Source organism: Octopus bimaculoides, chromosome 18 (assembly GCF_001194135.2).
Source record: "Octopus bimaculoides isolate UCB-OBI-ISO-001 chromosome 18, ASM119413v2, whole genome shotgun sequence".
NCBI classification, from domain to species: domain Eukaryota; kingdom Metazoa; phylum Mollusca; class Cephalopoda; order Octopoda; family Octopodidae; genus Octopus; species Octopus bimaculoides.
In genome coordinates this window covers 45,230,577-45,248,973 of record NC_068998.1, presented here as the reverse complement: position 1 = coordinate 45,248,973, position 18,397 = coordinate 45,230,577, and the positions used below count along the sequence as shown (strand labels likewise).

Below are 18,397 nucleotides of genomic sequence, written 5' to 3'. Positions count from 1 at the left end.
TGAACCAGATGGTTACACCAGGCTCCAATCTAATTTGGCAGAATTTCTACAGCTGGATGCCCTTCTTAACGCCAACCACTCTGAGAGTGTAGTGAGAGCCTTTACGTGCCACCGGCATGAAGGCCAGTCAGGAGGTACTGGCAACGGCCATGCTCAAAATGGTGTATTTTATGTGCCAATAATAATTTTGTGTTTCTTTGATAATGATACTATAACCGACTGAAAAATAAATCTCTCCCTCAATGCATCACAAATTTATTGCTGATATCCTTTCTGGATACACTGATATCTATTATTTGTTTCCTACATCTAAATAAACAATACCCCATGTAATTAAGTGTACTTCCTAAATATGCAATGTGTTCATTTGCAAAATACCGTGCCCCAAATCCTGTTAGTTACATAACCATCCACTCATGCATTCTACCTCTACTTGTGACTCAGTAGAATAAAGACCATTTAGAAATAAGATATTTTCCCCTTTCACTCTTATGATGATGTTTAATCATGAAGCTTTTTAACGAAACGTTTTCAATGTTCTTAAATGTCTTTCGTTTCTAAGACATTTGTAACTGACAACAGATGGTGTAGTAAAAAATAACATTTATAGTTTGATATTTAGCAACATCATTTAAATTCTGACATTGTTATCTTTATTATGTAATCAGCCGATTTTTGAAAACATTGATATTTTGATCTAAGTAATTAGTTAATACCAACTAAAAATAAAACACAAGATTATGTAACATATAATCTGTATTTAATTAAAATGGTTGAATCATCCTTCAGTATCTCAAAAATACAGTTGTTACACATATCAAAGAATTAGTCTTTCTTTATAAATAATAAACCTTGAAGTGATGGGCTTCAGAACCTCTGATTATAACTCATGGTTGCCTCACATACATGACAAAGCAAAACTGCATCCAAAAGACTAGGTTTCCTATTTGCAGTCAGAAAATACTCTAACATAGACCAGTTGCTGGTTATCTCTGAAGTAGCTTGATAAGACCTGCAGTCGTGCTGTTTCCCTTTTTGTCTCCATTACAACAGACATAACAACAACTGCTGCTTTAAACAAACAAATATAATGACAACTACTTCTTTGATCCTTTAGCATTTAAACCAGCAAAATCTGGCCCAAATATTCTACATGATTTATGCTTAAACTGGCCAAATCTGACCTCTCACACCCACCCTATAATGTCATTCTAAAAATAAACAATCACTTCATCAGAACCTCAAAGCTATGAGATAATGCATTACTAATTCAAAACAATGTGAATAATAAAGCATCACAGTTGACAAAATAATCTGAATGCTAAAGAGTTAAACAAACAAGCTACATACAATCTTTAACTCAAAGACTATCTTTCCTTTCCTTGTCGTATCTTCTACATCCTACATAAAACATGCCATCCCATCATTTCTGCTCATATATTCTTCAGTACATGTCTTTCTACAGATGTTTAAACAGAATATTAACAGCACTTGAGCCATCTTGGCAGATCAGTAGCAGCAACTGCAGTCAGGGATATTTCTTCCCCGCCAGAAAAAGAGAAAAGCATAGTAAATTCCAAATATGGTCATTGATGACAGAATTATAATTTAATTAATTGGCTATAAATTCTACTAACTATTTTACCAGATGCATTGAAATATCTAGTTTCAATCTGAAACTGTTTGAAGTCCATAAATAACTGTTTGAAGCTACTCCATTGACAGATGTGTCAAAGAGAATTATAAGCTTAAATAGAATTTGGTGTTTACTGAAGTCAATTAGACAAGTTCTAAGCACTATAAGTAACCCTCGTAGAAACTGAGAATGCTATAGTAAATCAATATTGTCACATGGATTCTTAGAGTGTCTCTAACAAAATAATCGATGTTGATAACATTAGATCTGTAGTTTTAGTTCCTTTTTATAAAGTGTTATTACAAGGTTGTCCAATAGTCTCTTCTACAGAGATTTAGATAAACTTTCAACACAATCTCTATCTGAAAGCTACATAATTTGACATATCATGTACACGTATGGCACTTATAAACAAAGATGTACACATACATACACACTTAGACACATATACATGCACACACACACATACAAGTGTGTCTAAGTGTGTGTATGCATGTATACATCTTTGTTTTTATAAGTGGCATATATGTATGTAAAATATACAAATTACATAATATGCATATATCTATCTATCTATATATCTATCTATATATATATATAGAAGTGGCTGTGTGGTAAGTAGCTTGCTTACCAACCACAGGGTCCTGGTTTCAGTCCCACTGCGTAGTACCTTGGGCAAGTATCTTCTACTTTAGCCTTGGGCCGACCAAAGCCTTGTGAGTGGATTTGGTAGACGAAAACTGAAAGAAGCCCATCATATATATATATATATATATATATATATATGCATGTGTGTGTATAAGTCTGTAAAGCTTTCTAGAAGTTTATCAAGTAAATATATATGAGCATGTCTAGATATGCAACTATATGCATGAGAATACATACATAAAGCAAAACTTACAAATCTGCACATATACATACATACATTCATACATACAAAAATATCCTGTTGTTGATGTTGAAATTCCAATGAAGGAGTCTTGGATCTAGGTTAGAAACCAACTCTTTCTCTATTAGCATGAAATCTTGAAACAAAACTGAACAATGACATACATACACAAATACATACATACATACATACATACATACACACACATACATACACACACACACACACACACATTCATGTTGGAAGAAATATGTAACACCTCTTGAAATGTTTTCTTCATTTTCTGATAAAGAAAAAAAAAAAAACTGAGTTGGAGAAAAATTGACAGATGTTGTTGCAAAGAATGTGTGAAAGAAGAATCTAAAGATGTAGACTTTGGTAACATAAATGCTATTTTAAAATTTACAAATTTTATAAAAAAAAAAAAAGAGTTTTACTGAGACGAAATAAGCAGGGGCAAAATATTGTTTAACCTCAAAAAGCTGGAATAGTAATATTGTTTCTTGATAATTTAAGTCTGATTACTCAGTTCGTTAATTTTTTCAATATTACAAGACTCCCAAATATATTACATATTTAAAAGTACAAAAGTTATGATATAGAGATAAGATTTAGAGTTTGTGAATCAAAGAGCTTGGACAGATTCAGAAGTGAAAAACAGCTATTGTACTCTTTTGTAATCAGAGATCAAAAATAAAGGTTTTACAGAAGAAAGATTAGGAGATAAAAACATTTAAGTAACAAATTCGCCACACAGAATGATATGTAGACGATAAAATTTTCATAAACTATTCCAAGCATAGAAAATGGACATGAAATGAACGATTTAGAATTGTTTGTCTTTCTTCCTGAGAATCCCAAATGAAAACAAAACAAACTAACCAAGAAAGAGATATTCTAGAGATACTTGTTAAAGTTTGTAAACTAATGCACTCTTTCTCTATATATATGCATATATATATTGTACAAGCATCTTTTATACATTTTAAAAATCAGCTTCCTTAATTTATTAAAATCTGCCTTGGAGTATTACAAACTTCAGGGACCCTTTAGAGATACATTTTCCCCTGGACTGGAGACCCGTGTTTTTACATAACTTTCTCTTGAAGTACTTGTTGGTATTCTTGACAGTAAAATATTTAAAATAAAAAGTTCTGCACAAAGACATGACAAAATGCTAGTGATGGAGTTGAACTCATAAACCAAGAAACAGTAGCCCAATACCTTATCCATTAAGCCATTTCCCTTGTGCACTGAGACTTAGATTAAATCTGAATTCATAAGGCATTGCACTGCTAATCCAGTAACTTGGCTATTTTCTTATTTCACATTTACTTTAGAACTGACTTTATTCTTAAATACAGTTTTGCTTCTATTTATAGGTTCTGGTACTTGTGGTATTAGTTATTACCCATGTATAGATACTGTTGCTAGTTATTGATCTGCTTACTGTGATGTTGGTCCTAATTCAATCTCCCGGGATTGTCTCCATCCACACAGACAGTGTTTCTCAACTATACATATTTTTATTGTAAATTTTCCACTTAAAAAAGGAAAGAAATGAAATTCTATTGAAATCTATTTGGATGCTGAACATTACAGTTTGGAAAATATAACAGCAGTAATATGAGATTGTTTCTCAAGCTAGACACAACGTTGAGATAAATTAGGTTATATTAACGATATATAGGTTGCATATTGATAATATAATTATGCATGCTAACCACAGCAATTCAACTAAAACAATGACTATTACAATATTTTCCTTTGTATAAACAGTTACTATATAGGGTTATTATATATACTAGTTGTTTGGTCTCAGAGCAAAGTATAAGCAAGGGTAACTCTGAAAAGATGAAAGGCAAAGTTGACTTTGCTGGAATTTGAACTCAGAATGTAAAGACAAATGAAATGCCACTAAGCATTTTGCCCAACATGCTAATGATTCTGCCATCTTGAATAATAATAATAATGATAGTCTTCACAGTGAGGCTCAGAATCAAGGGTAGTTGAAGCTATAAGATGCTACTACAAATAACTTATGGGTTCATACATAATATCTTCTTCCTAATTCCGTCCCGTGTTCTTGGGTAAGGCAACGATGAACATAACTCTATAGAAGCCGACCATTATCAGCATTGAAACTAATGCATAAAAGATAAATATTTTGTAACTTTACATTGTCTAGCTGAAATTAAGGAGACTTTTTACTTAAGAGGAATAGCTTTCATCAGGTTATATGTTCACAATAATGCCCTACATAAAAATCCATCAATAATATTCCAAATATTATACATACAGAACATTCTTTTAATGACCTTAATGTGAGAATACAAAATAATATTCATTTTCCTAAAATATTAAAATTTTCTTCGTAAAATTTTATAAAATATTATTGCAATATTCATAATTGTAAATATTCAACTGCTACAGAATTCGAGCATGTTTTAATGAAAACCAGCTGAAAGAGAATCTGTCCGAAGCTACATTAATGGAAGTCTATATGGAAATAAACATTTCTTAAGGAATAGATTAACAGACTTTTCTAAATCACTTTTTAATGTTAAATTACTGAGTGCGTTAACATGGTTGTTTTTATCGAAGATCAATAATGAATACATCTGTATGTCTTCTGCAGTATCATTGAACATGTGTTCATTCATACAACTATTAATTTATTGATCTTTCCTAATATTATCTTGATTTTTAATAAGACCATTCTATTTATTGGATACAAATTGTTAAGCACCATTTGGTGGTGGTGATGGTGAGGGGTGCAAAGTGGGAGCGTGCATGTGTAAGGAAAAAACGTCTATGAGTATACATACAGGCTAAATATTCTTATTACCATACAGCCAAAAATTATAATCAATTGAAATGAGATCAATGAATTACTGGTACATATTTTATCAATTACTGACTATTGGAGATGTAAAATTCAGACTCAGAATACTTATATAGGTACAGGCTTAACTGTGTGGTAAGAAGCTTGCTTCTCAACAACATGGTTCTAGGTTCAGTCCCACTGCATAGCACCTTGGGCAAGTGTCTTCTACTATAGCCTTGGGCTGACCAAAGCCTTGAGAGTGGATTTGGTAGATGGAAACTAAAAGAAGCCCATTGTGTGTGTGTGTGTGTGTGTGTGTGTACAGGCGCACATATTTTTGTGCCTGTGTTTTGATGTAGGTAGTCCTACAGCTAGGAATGACTTTTAGTATAACTCAAGATATAAATCAAAGTAAAATAACTACAGGTATGTACCTGAGTAAACTAATAAGTTTGGTTTAGATAATCTGAATGTAAGATAAACAAACATATGTATTTTACATAGTGATAAGTCTAAGGGAAAGGACAAAAGTCTTTAGTACTAAGGAGCCTCTTGAAACCTACTCGATTGCTAAGATTTGGTTAATGTTTAGCTTGCATCTATGAGCATTGATGCTTGGTAAACATCATTGTGTGTGATAGAATGTTCTGCATTTGGAAAGATGGATAGGGGAAAATGTTGTAGAGGATTATCAAGTTATTAAGATGTAGTTCATTGCTAAAATATAAGATGTAGGTGTGACTTGTACATCTAATTAAGTGTAGAGCAAACAAGTTTAAAGAAGCAAAGGCTGTTGTAGGACAAAGTACATTAAAGATCAGAAATTGTTGTTAAATAACTAGATTAATCTTTCTGAAGGAGATGGATATTTAGTCAACCAAGTATTACATACTTAAGTTTACATGTGTTAGTGTGGAGTGCACTATAATAGCTGAAGCTTGTTTCATCCTGTTTACTAATCACACTGATTTAGTTAGTCAAGAAGTTTGCTGATTAACAGATTAAGACGGATATAGCCAAACGTGTTGGGGTGGGGAGCACCACCAACACTGCTGATACAAGCAGCAGCAGCAGTAGTAATAATATTTTCTAATATTGATTCTAAATGTTGGCACAGGGCCAGCAATTTCAGGGAAGGGGTTAAGTTGGTTACATTAACCCCAGTACTTGACTGGTACTTATTTTATCAAACCTGAAAAGGATGAAAGACACAGTTGACCTCAAAACATGAAGACAGATGAAACACCATTAAGCATTTTGTCTTATGTGCCAAAGATTCTGCCAGCTTGCCACCCTATAATACTTTCTAATACTAATACTAATACTAATACTAATAACCTTAATTGAACGAAAATGTCTGTAATTTGATAAATATCTCAGTTCTCTCTGATCAAAATATAGAGGTGGAGAAACTGAGTGCTAGGAAATTATAATTGAAATCTAGGGATGTGGGGCATGAAAATAGAACAGTGCCAGTAATAATAGGGGCAAGGGCTCTAGGTATGAAAACATAAGACTGAATATGAGAAAATAGACAGGAAAAACAACAGTGGAACGTCCTCCTGGTATCAAACAGGGAACCCCACGGATTCAGAATGATCCTTATTACTGAGGCAGTGTATCTTCTCTTAGATGTGTTCTCCATCTTATTGGTGTACTTTGAGAGTAGACCCATTCACTTATGGCATTCTTGTAGCTCTTCGTAGAAGGAGGTAAGATCTCTCTTTTCATCATAACTTTCCTCTCTAAGACAAATTGATAAGGGGTTAACTGAAGAAGGAAATGCTGCTCCTTAGTCCTTATAAATTTGTCTAACATAGGACCTTTTCTACTATAGCCACCAGACACAGGAAGACCACTTGCCCTTATGTCCAAAGGAAGGTGACAGGTCAAGTTTCATGATAGACTTGGTGCTAATAATGATAATAATAGACAGGAGCAATGCCAAATCAAAGATAATTACAAAACCAAAATAAATGAGAAATGAAAATAACATCAAGTCTAGACTCTGCAATTGTTATAAAGAGATGACTGACCACATCATTTATGACTGTCCAGTAATTTCTAAGTGTGAGTATTTTTGGATTCATGACTGATTCAGTAGCTATGTCCATCAGGCTAAAGTTTTGCATTGGGGGAAGGGCACAATCCCCTTATGAGAAAAACTAGCTTCTGATGACTGAAAGGGGTCGGAGAAATTGCTATGTTTAATAAAATCTCAATGTTTTCCAACTTTTTAAACTTGGCAATACTACCTTTTAATCTTTACACATCTTTTTGTCTTGAAGGACTTAATTGAACAAATAGACCCCAGCATTTATTTATTGTTTTTTTTAAAGTCAGGTACATATTCTGTGGGTCTCTTTTTGCAAATTGCAAAGTTATGGGACATAAACAAACCAACACTGGTTGTCAAATGGTTTTAGGTGACAAAGACACACACACACAAAAACACATACACTTAAGCATATTCCAAAAGGAGGATGTCATTGTTAATATGGGGAATTGGGATGGACGGGTAGAAATAAAGGTGAGAAGAAGAGGAGGTGAGATGAGTGTATTTGAATGCTTGCATAGAGGTGGCACCAAACTAGCTGGGGCTCTATCAGTCAAGTGGCTTTTCTTCAAATGAAGTCTAGGATGTCTCTGCATCCAGTCGCATTGTCTTGGATGTGAGAGCAATATTTCATTGGATGTCTCACCTATGTTTTTGATGTTGATGATGGTGATGATGAAGATGATGATGATAATGGTTTCAAATTTTGGTACAAGACCAATATTTTGGGGGGAAGGGAATAAGTTGATTACATCAACCCCAGCGTTCAACTGGTACTTATTTTTATCAACCCTGTAAGAATGAGAAGCAAAGCCAAAACTTGGCAGCATTTGAACTCAGAATGTAATGACGGATGAAATGCTGCTAAGCATTTTGCCTGGCACAGTAATGATTCTGTCAGCTTACTGTCTCAACAACAACAGTAGTAGCAACAACAACAACAAAAATCCTTTGTACTGTAGGTACAAAATCTGAAATTTTTGCGGAAGGGGCTAGTCAATTACACTGGCCCCAGTGCTCAACTGGTACCTATTTCATCAACTCTGAAAGGATGAGATGCAATGCTGACTTCGACAGAATTTGAACTCAGAATATATAGATGGATGAAATGCTGCTAAGCTCACTGCCAATCATCATCATCCTTTAACGCCTGTTGTCCATGCTGGCATGGGTTGGACGGTTTGACCGGGCTGGCATGCTGGAAGGTTGCAACAGACTCCAGTCCGATTTGGCATGGCTTTCTATGGCTGGATGCCCTTCCTAATGCCAACCACTCTGAGAGTGTAATGGACGCTTTTATGTACCACCGATATGTATAATAATAATAATAATAATAATAATAATAATAATAATAACAATAACAATAATAATAATAATAATAATAATAATAATAATAACAATAATGATAATAATAATAATAATAAAAATAATAATAACGGTTTCAAATTTTGCCACAAGGGCAGCCATTTTAGGGAAGGGAGTAAGTTGATTACATCGACTCCAGTGTTCAACTGGTACTTATATTATCAACCCTGAAAAGATGAAAGGCAAAAGTCAACTGTGGTGGAATTTGAACTTAGAATGTAATGACGAATGAGATGCCGCTAAGCATTTTGCCCAGCGCAGTAACAATTCTGCCAGTTCACCATTTTAATAACAACAACAACAGCAAAAATCCTTTGTACTGCAAGCACAAGACCTGAAATTTTTGCGAAAGGGGCTAGTTAATTACAGTGACTCCAGTGTCAATAGGTACTCTTTTACTCTTTTACTTGTTTCAGTCATTTGACTGCGGCCATGCTGGAGCACCACTTTTAGTCGAGCAAATCGATCCCAGGACTTATTCTTTGTAAGCCTAGTATTTATTCTATCGGTCTCTTTTGCCGAACTGCTAAGTTACGGGGACGTAAACACACCGGTATCCGTTGTCAAGCGATATTGGGGAACAAACACAGACACCCAACACATATACACACACACACACACACACATATATATACATACATACGACAAGCTTCTTTCAGTTTTCGTCTACCAAATCCACTCACAAGGCTTTGGTCGGCCTGAGGCTATAGTAGAAGACACTTGCCCAAAACTGCCACGCAGTGGGACTGAACCCGGAACCATGTGGTTGGTAAGCAAGCTACTTACCACACAGTCACTTCTATGCCTACATATTTTATCAACCCTAAAAATATGAATGGCAATGTTGGCTTCATTCGAAATTAGAATATAAAGATGAATGAAATGCTGCTAAGCTCACCGCCAATAATAATAATAATAATAATAATAATAAAAATAATAATGATAACAATAATAATGAAAATAATTGCGATAGTGTCATTTAGGTCAGAGTGTAAAAGGTGCTATCCTATCTGCTTACTGATATATGGTTTAAAGAAAATGTAAAGCCAATCTGTTAATGAATATTTACATATTAATTCAAGTTATTATGAATCACTAATGTTAAATAAATGACAACAAACAAATTCCTCCTGTAAATTCAAGGTGTGAAAGAATTCTATTCAATACCGAATCTATAGAATATAAGAAATAAACGCAAATAAACTTGCAAAAATGTTAAACTGAAATTAACTTCCAGTTTCCAAAGCAACAACAAGATTCATTGCTGTACGTGTAGAACAAGATAAAAACTATGACAGGTTTTAAGCAGCATGTAACAACATAATATAACATGTTTCGCAAAATACAAACATCTCCCAAAGACCCATATATATATTATAAGAGTATGGGAGAACAATGGATGCAGGAGTAATAAAATGTTAAGGAAATCTGTGAACAGAAGAGATGGAAAGGTTGGGAATAAATTGAGTATGGCATATCTGTCTGCCTGTCTGTCTATCTATCTATCTTTTCTTTTACTCGTTTCAGTCATTTGACTGTGGCCATGTTGGAGCACCACTTTGAAGGGATTTTAATCGAATGAATCGACTCCAGGATGTATTCTTTGTAAGGTTAGTACGTAATCTGTCATTCTCCTTTGCTGAACTGCTAAGTTACAAGGCTATAAACACACCAGTATCAGTTGTCAAGCAATGGTGGTGGTGGTGGGGGGAACAAACACACACACATACATATATATATATATATTTATATATATATATATATATATATATATATATATATATATATATATATATATATATATATATATATATATATATATGCACACACACACACTATGGGCTTCTTTCAGTTTCCGCCTACCGGATTCACTCATAAAGCTTTGGTCAGCCCGAGGCTATAGTAGAAAACACTTGCCCAAGGTGCCACACAGTGGGACTGAACCTGGAACCATGTGGTTCGGAAGCAAGTTTCTTACCACACAGCCATACCTGCGATATATATATATATATATATATATATTAGATGTGGAAAGAAATTGAGACAGAATCTGGGCATTAAAGACATCAACTAAAGTGTGCAGGGGAGACAACTGCATGGTATGACATGTGATGCAAGTTGGTGATATGTGCTCATGGAAACCATTCCACATACCAAGTGTAGGAGGTACCAATGAGGGGTGAAATTATGTCATTATGCGAAAATATATAATAAAGAAGTGGGTGGGATATGTCATGATGGAGACCAATTCAACCATGTCAATGAAAATAAACATAGTGAGATGCTGGTGGTGGTGGTGGTGGTGGTGATGAAATAAGTGGTGGTGGTGGTGATGAAATAAGTGGTGATGATGAAAGATGTGATAGTGGTGGTGGGGTCATTGTATGTAATTAATTAATTAATTATTACTTAGAAATAGAAACAGAACTCTAGAAATATTTGTTTAGGAATTAATGTTATAATTTAATTTTAAAAAAAAATGGTGGTGGTGGTGGTGGAATTTAATCTGCTTATTCATGATTTAGTTCAGTAAATTCCTTTAAAAGTATCATCAGACTGGATTATAATTAATAAAAACAATATTATTCCCCCCCTTTTCTTTCTCCTGCAACAGTGCAATAAAACAATATTCATTGAATGTAATTAGATAATTATTGGAATAAGATTTTTTAAATATACAATAAGATAAAATAAAACTAATATTTTAATCATGACATATTTCAAATGGATGTTAACAAGCAATATGATATCACATTCGGTTTCTAAAAATCAAAACAAAACAAACATATTAGAAACAAGACATGCAGACAGAACCGAGATATATGCATCTTGTGTGAAAAACTTACGGCTGGATATTGCAGAATTAGAATCACGGCATGGATCTTGGAACTTTCTAAAGCACCATGACTGTATCCAATGACTAATTTTTCTTTTAATATCTTTCCTCAATTTAGGATTTAAAAGGTCTTTCACACCAAGCACCTCCATCTCAATCAGTGTTTTCACTTTTTTGCTCTCACCAAACTTTTCATTCTGACTTATATCTACTTTTGATGTTTTTTTTCTGTTTTTTTTTCTTGAAAAGTTTTCGATAATTATGTCTATCTGTCCAGTTGGTTGGCTATCTTTTGTATTTGTTTTTTTTTTTTGTTTTTAATTTGCTTTGTAGTATTTTTCCTTCTTTCCTCCTGTCTATATACATCTATAATTTTCCTTTGATGGCTATTATTTGCTATTGCCAAGCCAATTAGTGAATTGGCATCCCAAAGCTTATTGGTTCAGCTTCGTCTGTCAATCTGACATGATGATATGTATCTATTCATAGTGAGCAGATTGCTTCCACTGCCATCAGTGTGTGAATGAAATCCCAATGTAGAAAGTTCAGAGAATAACTTAAGCAGACATAGTTACATAGGCTATATAACAGAGACGGGTATGTGTGTGTGTGAAAGAGAAAATGAGAGACAGAAAGTGTATATATTTATGTAAATATAATATATATGTACGTATATATATATATATATATGTGAAACAGTAAAACATGAAATGAGAGTAAAAACTATAATTTCAGACTATTCCTCAGTTGGGGAGAGTGATAACTGAATTCCTGTTAGAAAATAATAAAAGAATAGGTTTCCCCCTTCATTTCTACTGATGTTTGACTAAAGTTCATTTGAGTCTTAGTTGTCCGAAAGTAAAAAGAGAAAAATTTCAAAATAGATTAAATCAATAGGATCGATAATGATTTTTGTAGCAAAGTAATTGTTGACATGTGTAAGTGTGTGTGTGTGTGCGCATGCACACATATTTGCATATATGTTTATACATACATGCACAAAATATGTTTGTGTATGTATATATACTTACATGATAATACATGCATACACATACACTCATATATATATATGTGCACAAATACACACACACATACATAAGCATATATAGATTACATTCAGACACATAAAGTTGTATATATATATATATGTGCATGCACAATTTCACCAACCCATTTCTCCTTGAGAGAAAAAGTGTGTGTGTATGTGTGTGAGTGTACATGTGGTCAAACATCTATAACTAATATTTATTACCAATATGTCTATGTGTGTGTATATATGTAGTTAATTATGTAAGCAGTCTTACACATGGCTACACCATGCATATATATATATATATATATATATACACACTCTGATATGCACACATACACAGACATTTTCACATCTTCTCAATCTTGCCATGCATATCCATCCAAAGGGAATAAATCAATTTCCTTTCAGGTAAAATATTTGGCAGACTGTCTAGAAAAAAATAAATAAAACACAAAAAAAAAAATCTGTATATATATAAAAAAAAAATTGAAAATAAATATAAAATCAAATCTTAGATATAGGAGTTAATAATAATAATAATAATAATAAATATTAAGAAAGGAAAGAAACAATGAAAGTGAACAAAAAAAGGGAAGGAAACCTGCAGAAATTAGGTTGAATAATAAATCGATCTTTTGATTTCAACAGACTTGTATAGTTTTGTACTTTACAGTAAGATAAAGCAATTATTTTAATTATTTCACACAAAATAAAGAAAACTCTGCTACTCCCATACTCTCTCTGTCTTACTTGATAGGTGAGCCAATTCATGTGAATTCCTAAGATTGCCTCCTTTTTGCTGCAGCGAGTAATACATTCAGTCTACAATCACATCACGAATAACAATCAAGCCAGTAAATTATGCCTGGTGAAAAGGTCTGTCAGCTTAGCTATATTTATAAGAAAATTTTATTAACCCAAAGAAAGGCTTCTTAAATACTCCACTGACTATATTTATCCACATCTTGGCAACAAAAGCAGGTCAGAAAACACTTGTTTTGTTTTGTTTTTGTTATAGCAGTGTAGTCTTTTGCTTGCATTTATTGAGTCTGTACTTTAGAATAACTTGTTTACAAGTGCTGGCACTAATAGGCAAGCCTTTACTCACCCAGCATTTATTTTACAACCAGTGAACCAACACAGGCACTGTCATTCTTTCGTTTCTCCTATCATGAGAATACCACAGTCACAGCTCATTTGAATTGTGCAACCACCCTCACCCAGTTGATACCCTTGTCTCTTTCCATTATACAAAGCATCTTGCTTCAATATTTCCATTCAAACTGTACCTTTCAAAACCTCTCTGTCAACATTAATTAAAAAATTTCTCTCCAATCTGCAGGGTTTCAGCTCATCATCACCTAAATCAGCCCCATCAAGATATCCCCTTTGCTAAAGGCTATGAGAACTTTAAAAATTGTTTGTCAAGCTATTAAAAAAAGGCAATGGGAAATTGTCTCCAAATATTGTCTCTCGAACCTTTACAATATGGTGAGGTATTTAGTGGTGCTTCAACACTGCAGTCAATGGGTTAGCTATTAAAAGAAATATATAAAATACTTGTAGAGAACAATGTAAGTGAAAATACATTATTCTGCTGTCTTAAAAAAAAAAAAAACTGTTGGTCTGTGCCACCAAGCAATAACAACATGAATAAAAAACAATTTTATGATGATCAAGATATGGTTTTTGTTGCTAATAATGTGAAGAACTAATATGTTTAAACAAAAAATCGTAAAAAATAAAAATGTATTATGTTTTAGGTTAATAGCTTTAGTGTGTTCTGAAAAATCACTACTAACAGACTACAAAAAGACAGTTGAGCCACTGTATTACTAGCGAGGACAAATTAAAAAATTACAAAAAAAAAAATGACAAATTTTTCACAGAGATATTCAATCTCTTATTGTGCCTTTCACAAAGGAAAAGCCATATAAAGTGCATATATCAGATTTTGGAAATCACGCCATAGTGACTTGCTGGGTTTACTAGGAAAAAAAAAAAGGAAAAGGTAGGAAAACCATAGGGGAAAGCAAGGAAGTAAGGAAAGAGGGGAAAAAAATTGAATGAACTGAAAGTAAAGGCTGGAAAGTTTTCACCAAAAACAAAAATAAACAAAAAAAAAAAAAAAAAAAAAAAAAAAAAAAAAGAATGGTACCCTGCTCTCCTGTAATACTTGAACTTGAGGGTAATTTAAACATAAACTGTGGTCAATTTGATTTTATACTGAATCTAAAAGATGATAAAACAAGTATTGTCCAGATTGAGAAGCTAGAGGGTCAATACCCAACAGGGTAGAAGGCTGTCTTTTGACAGCTATGGGATCTCTGTCCATGAAGTTTGGGACTTTTCAAAGCTTAGTTAAAGCCAAAACGTTCATGGGCAATTTCAGAGATTATAGTTTGCAGAAAGTGATCTCAGTGAAATGTGTTCAGAGTCGATGGGGTTTTCTGATCTAATCTTGGTGATCGTTTCTCATCCATGTCAGTGGGTAGCTTGACATTGTTTTCTTTTTAAAAATTTAATTGACCTGTTTCAATTAAATTTATGTTCTACTCCCACCTAACACATTTATAGATACATCTAACATGCTTTATAATCCTTTTAGTAATGGGCTCTTGTGGCAAATGAAGAAAGGATTGTTGTTGTTATTATTGATATTAAAAGTGGGTGACAGATACCAAGGTGGGTGGAGTGTTAGACAAAATGCTGTGGAGTATTTAGAAACCTTTATAGACATGAGTGTTTGTATGCTGCCGTGGCTCTTCAGCTTGCAGCACAAATTTGGATCAATTTGTAACACCTTTAATTGTTACAATCAGCAAAATACAAAGAATGAAGTATAACAATGGATGGAAAAGTATAGAGAACAAACAAGCTGGATATTTTTAATCTTTTCAGAAACTGCATGACAAACAGTGACAATAATTACCATTTTTGGAACCCTTTTAACTTTTACATACAGTTTGGTACACACACTTTTACATACAGTTTGGTACACACACTTTTACATGCATGTTAGTTTAGGATAAGATGCCCTTGTGGATAAATCTTGTTACTGATGAAAATTTTTTTCCCTCCAAATGAAGTCTATGGACCATGAAGTTACAGTCAGTTTCCTCATTATGCAGCCATTCTCCAAGAAGAAAAAGTTTGTCTTTTATATCATGAGCCAACTTAATTTTTACTTTCAAAAAGTTTTAAAAGTCAAATTAAAATTTGTGAATGGTAGAAATTATAGGCACAGGCACTCTCAACTATACAGTTCCGAGTTCAGTCCCACTGTGTAGCACATTGGGAAGTGTCTTCTATATCCTGAGGTTGACCAGACTTGTGAGTGGAATTGGTAGACAGAAACTGAAAGAACTTCCCTGATTTTTTACCAACATTTTAATAGAGTTCAGTTTTTTGCTTGTCTAGCTTTCAGTATATTTTTCCAGTATATTGTTTCTGCTCGCTTTTGGTTTTGTTTGTTCTTCTTTCTTTCTAGTTATGTACATGCCTTCAAACATCATTTCAGTCTTTTTTTCTTTTACATGTTTCAATCACTAGACTGTGGCCATGTTGGGGCACTACCTTGATGAATTTCTAGCCAAATGAATCAACCCCAGCACTTATTTTTTGTTAAACCTGGTACTTACTCTATTGGTCACTTTTGTCAAAATGCTAAGTTACAGGGACGTAAACACACCAACACCAGTTGTTAAGTGGTAGTGGGGGACAAACACAGACAGAAAGACACACATGTCGAATTAAATACACAACCGAAAGAGCTACTAATAGTTTCATGCAATCATAATAATTTTACAGGCATATTTACAAAATACATCCTGTATCTTAAAGCAATCATTCAGGATCTAAGAATAAACACAGAGCTATATTAAATTTCCTACATACATTTCATCATTATGGTAGTTCAGAGTACATAAATATTTTTATATACTTTACAACTTTTATATTAATGCATGTGTGCAGGTATGCACACACACACATACACACAGAGAGATACACACAAGTACACTCTATTTTATAGATGCCAAAACAAACTTCATAAACTGTTACTCAAAGTTTCATGCAACCGAAATTCATCAGACAGCTGTGATAATTCAGTCTTATAAAATAAATTTTTAAATATTTTTTTGTGTGTGTATATTCTTTTATTCTTGTTTCAGTTATTTGACTGTGGCCATGCTGGATCACCATCTTAAAGGGTTTTTTGGTTGAAGAAATTGACCCTGCTCCCTAGGATTTATTCTTTGTAAACCTAGTACATATGCTATCAGTCTCTTTTGCCAAATTGCTAAGTTACGGGGATGTAAACACACCAACATCAGTTGTCAAGTGATGGTGGGGGAACAAACACAGACAGAAAGACACACACGATGGACTTCTTTCAGTTTCTGTTTACCAAATCCACTTACAACGCTTTGATCAGCTGAAGGCTATAGTAGAAGACACTTGCCCAAGATGCTATGCAGTGGGACTGAACCTGGAACCATGTGGTTGGGAAGCAAGCTTCTTACCACACAGCCATGGCTACACCTATATATTGAAACATTTACATATATATATTGATATATTATCTTATATGGATACACACACACACACACATGGTGTGTGTATGTGTGTGGGGATGTGAATGTGTGTTCAGGAGGAGAGGGAGAAGGGATAAATAGGGACTCACACACATGCATACATTCATACATATACTTAAACACACATCATTTGAAACAATCTCGATCAGTGACTTCATATCTGGGAGAGAAGAGTTCTATATATTATAATACTGCTGAAATCACGAACCAAGTAACAAAGCTGAGAAAATTGTATGGATTGTGAATGTGATTTTGCTCAATATTATTTACACGTCTAAAACAAATTAAGTAGAAAATAACAAAAACAAACAAACAAAAAAAAAACAAAAGTAAAAGTGTAGAGAAAGTTTCTGTAACTTCATTTATGTTGAATTGGTATGATTCCCTGTTTGAGTCATTTCACTTCATTTATTTTGCTGTTGGCTTTACGAAAATCACTAAAGATCACTTGAGATCCCATTTCTCATTTCCTTATAAATGTTTACTTCTCTGCCTATAGGCCAAATTAGGTACAAATTCTGCTTTTTTTAATTTTTTTTTTTTGTATATTTGAAGTGCAAATCAAATATATATAGACTGAAATAAAATGACAACGTTATATGAACTTTATACATCATGTGCACCAAACAAATGCACATACAGTCTCTCATAAACATACCCATATATATATGAATATATATAAGCATATATATATATATATGCACATATACATAAGTGTGTGTGTGTATGTATATATATATATATATATATATATATATAGTGACATAGGGTAGTATAGTTTGCATGAAACATTGTCTGATGTATATGTTTTTACTAATTTTTTAAAACCAAAATAATGCCGGTTATAAAAATTAATATTACCTGTTGATTGATGGTTTGTACTCCTAAGTGGTATTTCAGTATATTTACATAAGTGTGTATGTGTGTGTGCATATGTATGTGTGTGAGGTATATGTGTGTGTGTGTGTGTGATTAAGTTGATTTTTTATATTACATATAACTTGACATAAAGACAAGCATTAATATATCACACACACACACACACACACACACACACATATATATATATAAATGAATATAAATGCACACACACACATGTAAATGAAAAATTATTATCCAACTTGCTTTTATAATTACTTTTTATAAAGCTACATATATAT

General features: G+C 33.2%; 1 protein-coding gene across 7 annotated transcripts in view; it reads right to left on the bottom strand.

Moving 5' to 3' along the window:
• The window catches only part of LOC106874003 (Kv channel-interacting protein 4), a 479,441-nt gene that overhangs the window by 232,153 nt on the left and 228,891 nt on the right, over positions 1-18,397 (bottom strand). The window contains exon 1 of one of the 7 annotated variants that reach the window (XM_052974219.1): positions 11,620-11,850. The exons of the other annotated variants lie outside the window; for them this stretch is intronic. Coding sequence (XP_052830179.1) covers positions 11,620-11,761 — 142 coding nt within the window. The 5' untranslated portion in view covers positions 11,762-11,850. Of the gene's footprint in view, positions 1-11,619; positions 11,851-18,397 lie in introns of those variants that run through there. 7 annotated transcript variants of the gene reach the window in all.